The following is a 14,408-nucleotide window of genomic DNA, read 5'->3' as shown; positions in this document are numbered from 1 at the left end:
CAGTGAAAGTAACAGAATCTTTCATCATATGTGTTCATCACTCCTCCTTGACTGTGTTAAAATAGAGAAATTGCAGTATGACTCAGGGATTCATGTGTGAAAACATATTATCAGTCTATCATAGAAGTATAATCAAGCAGTGAACAAATGCCTCTTATATTGGCATATTAAGCCCTTTTGAGGAATTATGGTGACCGCATGCCGCCTGTGCATGCCTATATAAATGATACACTTATCTCATTTTGCTTTAATGTTATCCCCACGTTCATTTTGAAATCAATTAAGTATACTAATTTGATACATAGTGAAAATCATCTTCCCTGTTCCCGTGGACGTAGGCAATTAGCCGAACCACGTTAAATCTGCGTGTTCTTCTTTTTCGTTTTTCCATTATTTTTCACCATAAATCGTTGCACGGATCTCAACAGTAAGACTTTGTAGACACACAAACAAACAATGTTATAAAGTATGTATATAATCTACAAAGATGATAAAACATGTAATGAATTTATAATGATTATGATTAGTGGTGAATGATTGATCCATATTCAACTCATCGATTAATTGGGAGTACCTCAGGTTGTACAGACATCTCATAATGCGCTGAAAGTTACTGTTCTCTCAGTCGAAGGGAATTGGTGGACTACCTAAGGTCCATTGGTACACAAAGAGACAGAGCAACAGTCAGCCTCTTGCTAAATGCATCACCACCCATTCTCTTTCATGCATTTGGATTCCTCTCAACAACCTCACTGTGGTTGGTTGCCTCCTGTTTCTTTGAATTTAGACTAGCATGGCCCTGAAATTCTTGTTGGTTGTTGTTCATTCTCTTTTTTCTATGTTCTGGGTTCCTATTGAAGAATAAATTCTTGTCTGGTTGTTTCAGTCTTCCTTTCTTTCTCTCGCTGAGATTGGGTGGGTGGACTCCATAAAAACCAAAAGGATATGATTGAACATTTGAGACTAGTAGTGAATATTCAAATGGTTATTACCATTTTGGTGGTTTGATTGAGGAAAGATTAAGAAATAAAAATTTTAGTCCTGTTTCTGACAAGCAAACCAAATGAAACTTTTAGGGAGTACAGTGGAGACACGAAAGCAGAAAGCCACTCGTGCACACATATAATAATTTTGCCTTTGTTCATTGACCTTTGATCATCATTTTCATTTCTCATTACCATTTAAAATTTAATATGTTAGGTTCAAGATTGGGATGGGGATCGAGAGTTGGAGATCTGTCCATATATATTTTTATGGGTTTTCTAATGACTCGAGGTTCTTCCTCTGCGGATACAATATTGATAGGCTACATTATTGGATGCAGCTAATGTGGCAGTTAGGGAGGCAAAAGGGAAATGACCATCTTAGCTTTCTGCATGACTCACCAAAATGGTAGGACACCTAAAACCTTTTTCAGATTAAAAATTGGCAACTTGTGAGATCTTTGCAGGCCAAAACTATGACAAAAAAAAAATAAAAGGGAAACCCAAGCTGGCACCACATGCCACTCACATTACATTATTCGTCCTGTCTTGTTTTAATCTGTGTGTGTGGTTATTATATATAGAGAATTGTAGACATTGTAGCAACCATCTCAAATTTGAGCTTTCTGTGAAAGAACAGGAACAATGGCTAACAGGTGCCACGTTAGATCAATTAGCTTGCCTTCCAGATCCCATTCTACCACTCTCAAAATCCAAGAGGAGCTTAACAAGCTCAGAAAATGGGAGGCATCATCCACATCAACATTGGGGACAATCTGCAATGGCCTCTCTGGAATGGAAGAATTGTACAAATGCTTGGATGAGCTACTTAGTTTGCAGTCCACCCAACAAGCCATCTCCCACCATCAACATGAGAAATGGGTTGAAGAATTGTTGGATGGATCTGTAAGCCTTTTAGATATTTGTGGCGCAACAAGGGATGTTATATCAGAATTTACGGAAAATGTTGGAGATCTTCAATCCGCTCTCAGGAGGAGAAAAGGAGATGTGTGCATTGAAAGCAGCATCAACAATTACATTTGTTCAAGAAAGAAGATGAACAAGGATGCCAAAAAGTTGCTAGCAGCAATGAAGAAGATGGATAACAAAGCTGGGGCCTCTCCACTCTTAGATCAAGATCACCAGCTCTCCACAGTGATCAAAGTGCTCAGAGATGTTAATGCAATGAGTATTTCTATCTTCCAGTCACTTGTGGTGTTCTTGTCCACACCAGTGTTGAAGTCAAAACCAAGTAGATGGTCACTGGTTTCAAAACTTATGCAAAAGGGAGTGGTATCTTGCGAAGAAAAGCATGAGAATGTTAAAGAGTTGGAGACTATAGATTTTGCACTAAGCACCATTTCAGGCGAAAGAGCAGACTTGGAGAAGATGCAAATTGCTCAAAAAGGACTGGGGGCTTTGGAGGTCAGCATTAAAGGCTTTGACAATGGTTTGGAGTGCATGTTTAGGCACTTGATCAAAACAAGAGCCTCTATCCTCAACATCATCTCTCACTAGAGTAATGTCAACAGCCTTCTCTACCTCCAAATCCTGCACAGGATTCGAATTTTAGAGGATCTGCAAAAGGGTTTAGTTTTTCAATCCAAAGTCAATGTATACGAATGTATAGAAACATATTTATACAATGAAATGCTATTAGAATTTGAACATTTTGACTTCATTTGGTTTTCCCTTTTTTCTTTTCCATATCCAAAATAATACTACAAATGTGATATTACTCGTGCAAAAAATCAGGTCTAAGTACCAAGAAGCCTTAATCCTTGATGCATAAACAAATCGTATGTGTGTGTCTACATATATACATATAAGAAGCTGAAGAAACAAATTTCAGTTTTTGGCAAATAAAAATTGGGAAAAAAAAAAATCCCCTCAAAATTATTTCAATGAGCTTCATAAATGAATAGGTTACTTTTCACAAAGACTGTTCCTCCTCTATACAAATCTTTGATTTCAGAGCTGTTTTGGTTCAATCTTGTTTGTTTTCAAGGACCCTTGACAGTTGGCCGGGAAGACTACAGGGAGAAAACTTTCTAAATAACATGGAGGCATTAGAAATTGGACCTTGAATGAATATCCAGATGTCTCCTCTGGACTCTGGCCTTTAATATGTAAGGGGTTGAAGATGCCAAAAGTCTTATTTGGAGGATTTTGAATTGCAACTCAAATAGGTTCTCCACCTGCTTCCAACACAGACACTCTTTTAAGATTGACAGAGGTCACCAAAGGTGACTTGTGCCCCAACTCGAACCCGTTTCTCATTTATCACCGGGCATGAGAATCTTTCATTCATTTCAATTGATTCCCTTAGATTGTGTTTGGTTCCCGGAAAATACTAAGGAAAGAAAAAAAATGCAAAGGAAAATGATTTTTTCATGTTTGGTTATCCTATGAAAAATATAAAAGAAAATAAAATATAATTAAAACTAATTAAAAACTTATATATTTTTAAATTATTTAATCTTTATATTGATGAGTTAAAATAAATAAAATGAGTTTGAAGTAACAAAAAAAATAGTTTATCGATTTTTAATCTATTTTTTATTTTCCTTCACATTTTCTTTCCTTCTACTTTTCCTTTGTATTTTCTTTCCCTTACATTTTCCCTCAAATTTTCTGGGAACCAAACATAGCCTTAAGGTTTTCAATTTACAGTTTAATAGTTCAGATTCTCAGAAGCTTGACCTCAATTAAATTGAAGGCCTAAAACCAGGGATTTAAACCATTTTAAGCCCATTTTCACCCTATAACTAAAAGAAATGGTAAGTTTAGAACACCCGGATGCAAATGCAGGTTTGAACAACAACCAACTCCTTCAATCAACTTCTACCTCAAGGTCATCACATATTCATTTCTCAAGGCCAAAATATAAATTAAATTAAAAATTCTTTCTGGAAAAATGTAATAGCTTAGTAACAACAACAACAACAGCAGCAACAACAAAAGCAAAATTGGAGCACAATAAAATAATTAGAGAGAGTAACAAAAACAGAATCTATCATCATATGCGCACGCATCCTCATCTGTTATTATCCATAGATCGCCACGTGGCTGTGTGGTAGAACAAAGTGCCATTGTTGCAGTAGGATCCAAGTCTCAAGTACAAACATATGATCTGTGCATCATTAGAATATAGTCCCAGCACTTAACCAATGTCTCTTGCCTTGGCAGGTGGAGGAAACATGGTGACAACATGCCACTCGGGCATACATATATAAATACTATCTCTTCATCTCATATTTCCTTTAATTACTTCTCCATATGCATTTGAAATCATTTAACAATATGCTTACTTGATCTCCCAAGATCTCAATCTCTGAAAGATTGCCGGCTTTTTATTATTTTACCTTTGTTTGCAACTCAAGGTTCTTCTTATCCGAACACCATTTGTCTATGTCATCCACTTCTATTGATTGAACCACAGATGGCGGTGGGCGGTGGAGGTGATGCATGGGGGAGAGACAACGAGAGAGAACCTGGAGGAGAGCCACGAGGACGATATAATAAGGGGTTTTTTTTTATATATAGTTTTGTTGGTGGAGAATGTGACAAGATAGCCCATTTGAGAGGAAGACCCACACTACCTTCACATGTGATCACATTGATATTCAAACCAAAATATTCTTCTGGTCTCCTCCCAATTTCTCTGATTGTTTTGGTATAATAAGCAAGCTATGGTGGATCAAAAAACCATTGAACCCACCTCAAATTTGAACTTTTCTCTGATGAAAAGAGCAACCATGGCTGCATTTTTGCCAAAGACTGATAGCCGCTACCATGTTCGATCCATTAGCCTGCCTACTAGATCACATCCCAGTACGGTCAAGGTTGAAGAACAGCTGAACAAGCTTAAAGCTTGTGAGGCTTCGTCTTCATCACAGGCAGAAAAAATTTGCAGGGGTCTATTTGGCCTTGTGGAGTTGTATAGATGCGTAGAGGAACTCCTAAATTTGCCACTGACCCAACAAGCTCTAGCCCAGTACCAACATGAGAAATGGGTGAACGAGCTGCTAGATGGATCAGTAAAATACTTGGATATATGCAGCAAAGCAAGCGACACTGTGTTATTGATGAAAGAAAGTGTCAGGGAACTCCAATCTGCCCTTAGGCGAAGGAAGGGAGGGGAGTTCAGCATTGAAGGCAATGTTGCTGGTTACACTTGCTGCAGAAAGAAGATGAAGAAGGAGGTTGCAAAGTCCCTTTCATCATTGAATCAAATGGAAAACAAATCCGGGACATCGCCTATCTTGGATCTCGATCAGCACCTCTCTGCAGTGGTTAGAGTTCTCAGGGAAGCAAGTCTGATCACCACTTCCATCTTTCAACAGTTGTTGCTATTCCTCTCTGCGCCTGTGTTGAAACCAAAGCCTACCAAATGGTCATTGGTCTCAAGACTGGTGCACAAAGGAGTAATAGTATGTGAAGACCAAGGGAAGAAGATCAATGAATTGGAAAGTGTGGATATTGCAGTTAGCAACCTACTAGTGCAGAATCCAAGCAAGGATCCTGAGGCAGAGAAGATTCAGTCTGCACACAAAAGTTTGGAGGCTTTGGATATGAGCATTGAAGGCCTTGAAAATGGATTGGGGTGCTTGTTTAGGCGGTTGATCCAAACAAGAGTCTCCCTCCTCAATATACTTTCTCACTAGGGAGATTTGAACAAACATTTTTGTGATTAGTCCATTCTCGGCATCCGCATTTTAGAGGATCCTCTTTGGCGTTTTCGCCCTTTTTTTCTATGTAAAGTGTGTACATGAAATGAAATGTAGAGTGGCGTATTACAATAACCATGAATTCGACTTCAATCTTTTCATATTAGGTTCCAAAACAAAATTTTGTTTTTGAAAATAAAAACAGATTTTTAAAAATTGTTTTCCAAAAACATTCTCAAATAGGCTCCTAATTCCTTGTACATACCCGAATTGATTTGGTCTCAGAGATGACAGCATCTTACACATTTCCTAAATCAAGCTTGGTCTGGGCTTCAATATTTGGGTCGAGCTCGAATTCTGACTAATGGGTCAGGCCCAGATTGATTTTAGGATTCAAGCTGAGCGTAGAGATGGGTCGAGCTGGAAACTCTCTAATGGGCCTTGGGCCCAATACAAGTAGAGCTGTGAGAAATGATTTAAATGACTGTTACAACGTGGCAGTAGGTGCAGTTTCCACAATAGCCATGGTCACATCGGATACGTTTACCACTTAACACTCTTTCTCCGCGTGTCAAATCACATAACGGCTATTTTTATTGGATCCTCCTAGATGAGATTTGGAAAAGCTGGGTGGAGCGCTGGCTGTAGGATCGAAGAATCAAGAAAGAAAAAAATCCCTTTCATCATTTATTAAATTACATATTTCCAACTAAGGAGGCCGTTGCGGAGGACTTAAAACCCTCGTTGGCTGTCTAAATCTTCATGACCATTTCCGGTGAGGCCACGTCTAGCTGTAAGAAACTCATGAAGTTGGGACTCTCCATCTTCCGCAGAGGCTTCAGCTCCTCCAAATGGTAATCTCTCCTCTTGGTGGCTAATCCTCTGTTTGGTTGCTGAGAAAATCTTGGACTCCCTCCACTTAACTGAGACTACCTAATACCAGCTCTTTCTTTTATTATAGTTTTTGTTTTTGTTTTTGATTTTGTTTTTGTTTTTGTTTTTGTTTTTGTTTTGTTTTTTTCGTGTTCTTGGATGGCAAAACAACATACAGGGTTCTGAGTCTCAATGTCCTATTCTCTTCCATTTTCCTTGAGTTTTCTGATAAGCCAAACGGGAACAGGGTTAAATTAATTGTGCCTTTCTTTGTTTCTCTCTGTTCTAATTCTTCTTCGTTTCGTTTTTCTTTTTCTTTTGGGTTAAATCGATTGAACAGCAAAACAATGGCAAAAATGGCAATGGCGAGGATAAAGCTGTTGAGGAATAAGAGGGAGGCGGTAGTGAGGCAGATGCGAAGAGACATTGCTCTGCTTCTCCAGTCTGGACAGGATGCCACTGCTCGAATCCGGGTAAATTTTCTATTTTTATCATTCCACCCTAGCCCCACACCCCGTTTCCATCTCTAACCTCCCAATTTATTTCAGAAATCGATTATATGGAACAGAATTGGGTTGGTTGCCATTGTGAATTGAATTTCTACAAGCTTTGATCTTTCTAGTTGCTTGTGGAGCTCTTAGGCCTGCAACTTGCTTTGAATAATTCCAAATTTATCTATAATGTTTTTTAAAAGCATTTTCTATATGTTTGTGTGAAAATTTAAATAATAAATAGAATAAAATTTCAAGATAGTGATACAAAAAAGAAAAATAAATTTATACATTTAAAAAATATATATAATATAATTTGATATTTTTTCTTAAAAATTAGAAGTAAAATAAATATTATTATATAGGATGATATAAATTATAAATATTATAAAAAAAATTAAATTAGGTTTGGGTTGTCTAAAAACTTATTAGCTTAACCCCAACCCAAATTGAGTTCAGGTTAAAATAATTATCCAATCTCACCCAAACTTCGAGTTGGATTCAAATTGAGTTGAGCCAACCCCCACCCAAGTTGCACGCCTGGGTGCTCTCTCAGTAAGTCCTTGTTGATGAGAGACTTGAGGCTTCTTCTTCAAGCCCCTTGTTTAGTATTGAACTACAAAATCATTTGTGCCCCTTTTGGAGTTCCTACAAAAATTGTGCATCTATATTTTGATTCTAGGATTATATCAACAACTTAATTTCCATTTTTATGATATGTTTGATCTCCATTACACTATACAAGCACAGTTACTAATGATAATAATCCTAATTATGGGGTGGAGTTCATAATCTCCTGCTCCTGAATGTTTTGCTTGATTTATTCAATATATGCAACTTTTGGTGCGTGTCCCGAAGCTGTTACAATTTTAATTCAATAAGATTTTCTAATATCTAAAGAACTTCAAAGCTAGGTTAGTAATCCAAAGATTTCCACGCCACTAAAACATTCAAGGATTTGTACTAATTTCCATAACAAATCCTGGATGAAACTCAGATTGATATGATTCATGGATGAAGGTTTTGCGGGTTTTGTAGGTTGAACATGTGATCAGAGAACAGAATATTTTGGCTGCAAATGAGTTCCTCGAGCTCTTCTGTGAATTAATCATAGCAAGACTTACAATCATTTCAAAGCAAAGGTGCTTATAAATGCTGAATCTCTATTTATGAACTCGCAAGCATTAGTTACTGATATAGACCCCATACTCTTCCAGGGATTGCCCAGCAGATCTGAAAGAAGGGATATCTAGCTTAATATTTGCAGCCCCAAGGTGCTCAGATATTCCAGAGCTATTGGCGATTCGGGATAATTTTGAGAAGAAATATGGGAAAGATTTTGTGTCTGCAGCTACTGATTTACGACCTAGCTGTGGTGTAAATCGCATGGTAAGACTCCTCAGCCTACCATTGCAAACATTGCTTGTACGATAAATTGATTCTTTCACAAGTGGCCTTCTTATTTCAAGCTCTTAGTAGTTTTCACCTGCTTAATTGGAGGCTTCCAGTAGTTTTGCAGATATTATTTTTTTACTTGTAGGACTATTATTGTTTTAACTTGTATAACACTTGATACATCACTGAACAAACACCTTGGTCTTTATTTACATGATACTTTTGTATACCGCAATCCAATAATAAGGCCTTATTTATTTTTATAGCTGATAGACAAGCTGTCTGTTAGAACCCCCATGGGTGAAGTAAAGTTGAAAGTCATGAAGGAAATAGCAAAGGAATACCAGATCGAATGGGATACAACTGAATCAGAGAATGAGCTTCTCAAGCCTCCAGAAGAGCTTATAGTTTGTTCTGCTTTCTCTATGTCTCATGTGAAATCAACTTACTATTCTATTACTGACCTGCGATCTTTCTTTTGATCAGAATGGACCATGCACATTTGTCAGTGCAAGTAGCATGCCCGTGAAGCCCAAACCATCACAACCTAGTGACCTAAATAAGCCAACTGCTAGGTAATTTAGCTATTATATTCAAACTCAATCGCCCGCCAAAAAGATATGGGGGGATAATGAATCCACCCATCATTCTTTGCTAACTTCTGGCTTTTTACCCAGATCAACAGGTACTGAAGAGAGGCCCCCCATGCATTTCAAAGACATGGAATCAGCCGCTGAAGCTGCTGCAGAGTCTGCAAACAAAGCAATCGCAGCTGCACAAGCTGCTGCCTATCTGGCCAACAAAGGCCCCAATCTGGTTACTCAATCACCCGGTTTTAATAATAATTTGAATGTCTCAAGCACCGATCATGGTTTACGATCCTACTCTCAGAACAATATGGGCTATGAAGCTAAAATCCCAGGGAGGATGCACGAATCACAGAGCTTTGACAGATCTCACCATCTAAACACCGAAGAGAGAAGACCAAACAATGGGGATGATAGACAGGCTTACAGAAGACACAGCTACAATGCTCCTTCTGCACATCCAAACATAAAATTTGATGAATCGGACAGTGATGAAGAAATTGAGACTCAAGATACTTATGCTGGTATCCAGCCACCACCAGGACGGGATCCACCTCCGATACCACCATCTCATTTTCAACAGAGTCCAGTCCCCAGTGTGCATCCCAAATTGCCAGATTATGATGCACTGACTGCTCGCTTTGAAGCTCTCAAGTATCGCAAATCTTAAACCTTAAAATCATATTGCTAATGTGTATTGCTCGTTTTAGATAATTTTCAATTCGTAAATTCTGCATGGACACAAGATAATTGGTTTCTTGAACTAAGTTTTCCATATTCTTTTCTTTTCTTTCTTTCGGTTTTTAATTTATTCATTTTTGGTATTGTTCTTATCATAAAACAGGGTTGAATGAATAAATTATTTTTATACGTGGTATTGCTCATTCGCCGTGCTCGCACATTAGACTATTTAGATTAAGTTGGCAAATTTATTTCATTTATTCTAACTTCGAAGGACTTGCATATTTTCCTATTATTTACACTATCTTATAAGACTCATGTAACATGTATGTCTAGAATTGAGCATTGTCTAAGGTCAATGCATTTATTAACACTAAATGTTATGACCGTATGAAACGGAAGTAAGTCGATCATGAGGTCACACAAAAGAATTAAGGACACTAATGCCTCTAGACCAATAGATCTTTTACACATGAACCTTATAGCTCACTAGGTGTGAAGATGGCAAGAAGTATGTCTTTATCATTATAAATGACTTCTTTAGATTTACTTTTAAATCCTTTTTAAAAGAGATGTCGGAAACAGATCACTCAAAAGACAGACTTGTGCTAGGGTTCAGATTGAATTAGGATTAGGAGTGACAGGGATAGGAATTTGATTAAGATACAAAACATGAGTTTTCTCCCATTGACTCTACAACAAAATTAGGTCATTGAAAGAAACAATCATCTCTTTCAAAGAGATGGCGTGAGTTCATGCCTGTGACACATATCCATTCACTTCTGGGCAGAGGCAATCAACTTTATCTTGGGCTGTATTTTCTTTGGGCATCCCATCTTGGCACCCTCTCTCACTCTCACTTTTATTTAAGCTCAAGTAACCTTCAGTTTAGAACATTTAATGCGCCATGGAAACTGGGTAATTGACTTTTGGAAATAGGGACGTCTAGATGATTTTTTTTTTTTTTTTTTTTTTTTTTTTTGCTTATTCTATCCGTAGACAAATTGACAAATCATCTCCCTTGAAAGCCCGCTGCTTGATTCCTACTTGTTAGGGTGCTTGCTTTTCAAAGATGCCCTTCTGATGTTTCTTAAAATCCTCCCAATTAATAATAGACCTAATTCTATACAGCAATGATCTTTTATCATGCAGTTCATGGGCTTTTGGTCTGTTTGTTTGGAGAGAAAACAGTTAAAAGTCCCTGGTGAATTTGTTTTTCCTCTCCAACTTCAGCCCCTTTTCCCCCTTCATAATAAAGCCGAGGCCAGAGGGAAGTTATGTCCATTTCTGAGTTCCACATAACCTGCTGAACAGTATTAATGGTCCTACATTAATGATGCTATTCTTCCACTTCTGCTGTGTCGCATATTTGCAGGTAAAATGCCTTTTGCCCATGCAAAGGATTAGAAACACTAACTATTGCAACATAACAGCTGCCGGCCGGTTTCCACACTCTCCCTTGTTGTCAGCAACTCCGGTGTTGACCAAGGACCCTTTTTCCATTTTTTTTAAAGAAAAAACTGGGAGCGTCTTTTGTTGGTTTTCCTAATTTTTATTGTATGTTTGCTAAACCATTGCAGTAGATGAATACTACTAAGAATTTCAAGCCGTATAGACTCCTATCCCCACTCTGTTCAGCTGATCGTTATGCTGACTTTGTGCTAGTCAACCATGAATATAGTTTGTAAGCGTAGAAAACCCAGGCAACATAACTACAAAGCTTTTAAATCAATAGTCAAATCTCTTCCACTTCAACAGTAAGAGTGTGAATATGACGAAGGGATAGCCGCCAAAATTGTCTTCAAAATCACTGCCTTATTTTTCCAAAGTATTAATTCCTCCCAGGTCATCAAAAGCTGTTCAATGACGAACCTAGTCTCCATACACACCTCCCTGCGTTAAACCCACTGATCCCACTTGTATTTGCCTTGAAATATCCCATGTCCAACACAACATTTCCATGTAACCAAGTGTATATATAATTAAAGGGGTCTTGTGTAAGAGAAGGAAAGCAAGCACCCAAGGAGACACAGAGAGAGAGAGAAAGAGATTGGATTCAAACACCATCGGAGATAAAAATGAGGGAGGCTCAAGAAATAAGTTCAGCTCCTATTACACCCAGGCCAGCCACAACTGAGCCAACACCGCCAGTGTCTTGCCCACCATCTCAGTTTCATTCCCCATCTTTGAGTAGATCACCACTTCTTCACACAGACAATGAAGAAGCTCCTCAAAGCAAGACCCCAAAGACTTCAAGAACCCCAAGACTCTCACTCACTCCACGCTTCATTACTCCACTGGGAAGTCCTATGAGGAGGGTTCTTCGCCTCACAAAGCTTGATCCTCAGGACGCTTGGCTTCCTATCACTGAGTCAAGAAATGGAAACGCCTATTATGCGGCTTTCCATACACTCTGCTCTGGCATTGGAGCTCAAGCTCTTGTACTTCCTGTGGCCTTCACTATCCTTGGATGGTAAGCCCCCCAAAACCCAGAATTCAACTCATTCCATAACCTCTAATCAATTATGTGACTGGTTGCAGGACATGGGGAATAATCAATTTGACTTTAGCATTCATATGGCAGCTATACACCCTATGGTTACTCGTCCAGCTCCACGAATCAACAGAAACTGGGATGCGCTACAGCAGATACCTCCAACTCTTCAACGCAACCTTTGGTATCATCAACCACACGCCTCTACTCTATCTTGATATTATGGTTTTCCTTTCAAAGAAAAAAAAAGGCTTATTCTGGGTTCAAATGTTCTTTTACAGGTGAAAGGTTAGGGAATTTGCTGGCTCTCTTCCCCATCATGTACCTCTCGGGTGGTACCTGCGTTGCCTTGATCATCATCGGTGGTTCCACATCAAAAACCTTCTACCAAATTGTGTGTGGAGCCACATGCACAAAAGTGCCGTTAACCACAGTGGAATGGTACCTGGTGTTTACATGTGCCGCAGTGTTACTTTCACAGCTACCAAACTTGAATTCCATAGCAGGGGTGTCACTGATCGGAGCCGTTACAGCAATAGGGTACTGCACCTCAATATGGGTGGTGTCAGTGGCAGAGGGTAGGCTCCCAGGAGTGTCTTACAATCCAGTTAAGGAAGGCACCGATATTGAACATATTTTTAGTGTACTTAACGCACTTGGGATCATTGCTTTTGCTTTCAGAGGCCACAATCTTATCCTCGAGATTCAGGTACCTGTTCTCTCCTTCCAAATGCATCAGATTTTAATCTAGTTTTCTAAATAAGATTCATGATACCCTCTTAGATAATTATTCCTTGGATAGTTTGGGAAGAAAACAATATCATGGTCTGTATGAAATGCTGTAATATTTCGGGGGTTTTCAGCAAGTAATTGTGTGTGACAAAGCAAATGGGTATGTGGAAAATGTTTAGTCATTGTGGACTGCTTGGTTGGATTCCTTTCTTAACTTAGTAGATGAAAATGAAAGTCCCGTATATAAATGAAGTGGAAATTTAAAAGTTAAAGACTTTTTTTACTCGTTCTTATTCATTGCATGTATTAAAAAAGGAAAACAGAAAATTGACTTTTGACCTTTCAGATCACCTCAAAACCCCTTCAACACGTTCCAATTTTTAAAGCAATTCTGCAGACCTCTTCCCCCCACAGTTTACGTTTGCTCAGGATCTTTTCTTGTTAATAATATGTTGCAGGCCACGATGCCTTCCAGCGAGAAGCACCCATCTCGCGTGCCCATGTGGAAAGGAGTAAAGTTTTCATACACCATCATTGCTTTGGGCTTATTTCCCCTTGCAATTGGAGGCTACTGGGCTTATGGCCAAATGGTAACAACTCTAATTAAGTCACCATTACCAAGACCTCATAATTCAGGATAAAAATTCATGAGAAGTTGATTATTAATCTGTCTTGTATAATTGACAGATACCTTCAAATGGAGGAATTCTGACAGCCTTGTACGCGTTCCATTCGCAAGACGTGTCACAGTTTGTGTTGGGACTCACAAGTTTATTCATCATAGTTAATGCAGTGAGCTCTTTCCAAATATATGGTATGCCAATGTTCGACTTCATGGAGTCCAAATACACTACTAGAATGAAGAAGCCATGCCCCTGGTGGCTACGTTCCTTGTTCAGGGCCATGTTCGGATACGGGTGCTTCTTTGTAGCGGTGGCCATTCCATTCTTGGGAAGCTTGGCAGGGTTGATAGGAGGAATAGCACTGCCTGTGACGTTGGCTTATCCATGCTTCATGTGGCTTAAGATCAAGAAGCCCAAAACGTACAGCCCAACATGGTGGCTCAACTGGGGACTAGGGGTGTTGGGCATGGGTCTGAGTAGCGTACTAATTGCAGCCGGGATTTATGTTGTGATTGACACTGGCATTGAAGCCAAATTCTTCCACCCTGAATAAGCCAACTGAAAATCCAGAGGGAAGGAAGGGTTTCTTTCTTTTTCCTTTTTCTGCTATAGATGTCTTTGTTGTTGGGTTTGCCCTGCTAAAGCATCACAACATCTTAAAGGTTTTTTTTTTTTAGGGTGGGGAGTTGCAAGGTGGAGATTATAGAATCCATGATGTATTACTTGTATGTGATATCAACTGAACTCACCATTTCACCTAAAAATCTCACTTTCTCTATCATTTACAGTGACATATATAGCTAAGAATGAATGTTTATGGACGAAATACATTGATTTGGCTTGTGATTCAAGCTACTAATGACAAGAGCATCCTAGTGT

The 14,408-nt window shown here is 38.7% G+C and overlaps 4 protein-coding genes across 4 annotated transcripts; all 4 read left to right on the top strand.

The window, feature by feature from the left end:
• Window positions 1-1,628: 1,628 nt before the first annotated feature.
• On the top strand, window positions 1,629-2,501 carry LOC117913319. The gene has a single exon (XM_034828259.1). It carries the CDS (start codon window positions 1,629-1,631, stop codon window positions 2,499-2,501), a length of 873 nt encoding a protein of 290 aa, XP_034684150.1.
• Window positions 2,502-4,647: 2,146 nt separating this feature from the next.
• Window positions 4,648-5,816, top strand: LOC117913406. Its single transcript, XM_034828380.1, has one exon. The coding sequence runs from the start codon at window positions 4,676-4,678 to the stop codon at window positions 5,648-5,650; it is 975 nt and encodes a 324-aa protein (XP_034684271.1). The 5' UTR covers window positions 4,648-4,675; the 3' UTR covers window positions 5,651-5,816.
• Window positions 5,817-6,268: 452 nt separating this feature from the next.
• LOC117912125 (IST1-like protein) lies at window positions 6,269-9,876 on the top strand. The gene is made up of 7 exons (XM_034826602.1): window positions 6,269-6,507; window positions 6,867-6,999; window positions 8,056-8,159; window positions 8,235-8,406; window positions 8,679-8,819; window positions 8,899-8,987; window positions 9,090-9,876. The coding sequence occupies exons 1-7, from the start codon at window positions 6,416-6,418 to the stop codon at window positions 9,667-9,669; spliced, it is 1,311 nt and encodes a 436-aa protein (XP_034682493.1). The 5' UTR covers window positions 6,269-6,415; the 3' UTR covers window positions 9,670-9,876.
• Window positions 9,877-10,681: 805 nt separating this feature from the next.
• Window positions 10,682-14,355, top strand: LOC117912394 (lysine histidine transporter-like 8). Its single transcript, XM_034826962.1, has 5 exons — window positions 10,682-12,153; window positions 12,222-12,358; window positions 12,456-12,883; window positions 13,365-13,496; window positions 13,594-14,355. Exons 1-5 carry the CDS (start codon window positions 11,759-11,761, stop codon window positions 14,080-14,082), a joined length of 1,581 nt encoding a protein of 526 aa, XP_034682853.1. The 5' UTR covers window positions 10,682-11,758; the 3' UTR covers window positions 14,083-14,355.
• Window positions 14,356-14,408: the final 53 nt, after the last annotated feature.

The sequence above is a fragment of the Vitis riparia genome, chromosome 4 (assembly GCF_004353265.1).
Source record: "Vitis riparia cultivar Riparia Gloire de Montpellier isolate 1030 chromosome 4, EGFV_Vit.rip_1.0, whole genome shotgun sequence".
NCBI classification, from domain to species: domain Eukaryota; kingdom Viridiplantae; phylum Streptophyta; class Magnoliopsida; order Vitales; family Vitaceae; genus Vitis; species Vitis riparia.
This window is presented reverse-complemented; position numbering and strand designations above follow the sequence as displayed.

Bases quoted from the DNA above. Each gene is read 5' to 3' on its own strand.
- LOC117913319 (XM_034828259.1), top strand. From the start codon at position 1,629: ATGGCTAACAGGTGCCACGTTAGATCAATTAGCTTGCCTTCCAGATCC.
- LOC117913406 (XM_034828380.1), top strand. From the start codon at position 4,676: ATGGTGGATCAAAAAACCATTGAACCCACCTCAAATTTGAACTTTTCT.
- LOC117912125 (XM_034826602.1), top strand. From the start codon at position 6,416: ATGACCATTTCCGGTGAGGCCACGTCTAGCTGTAAGAAACTCATGAAG. The intron at 8,407-8,678 runs GTAAGACTCCTC...TTATTTTTATAG, and splicing joins GCTGTGGTGTAAATCGCATG to CTGATAGACAAGCTGTCTGT. The intron at 8,988-9,089 runs GTAATTTAGCTA...CTTTTTACCCAG, and splicing joins CTAAATAAGCCAACTGCTAG to ATCAACAGGTACTGAAGAGA.
- LOC117912394 (XM_034826962.1), top strand. From the start codon at position 11,759: ATGAGGGAGGCTCAAGAAATAAGTTCAGCTCCTATTACACCCAGGCCA. The intron at 12,154-12,221 runs GTAAGCCCCCCA...GACTGGTTGCAG, and splicing joins GCCTTCACTATCCTTGGATG to GACATGGGGAATAATCAATT. The intron at 12,884-13,364 runs GTACCTGTTCTC...AATATGTTGCAG, and splicing joins ATCTTATCCTCGAGATTCAG to GCCACGATGCCTTCCAGCGA.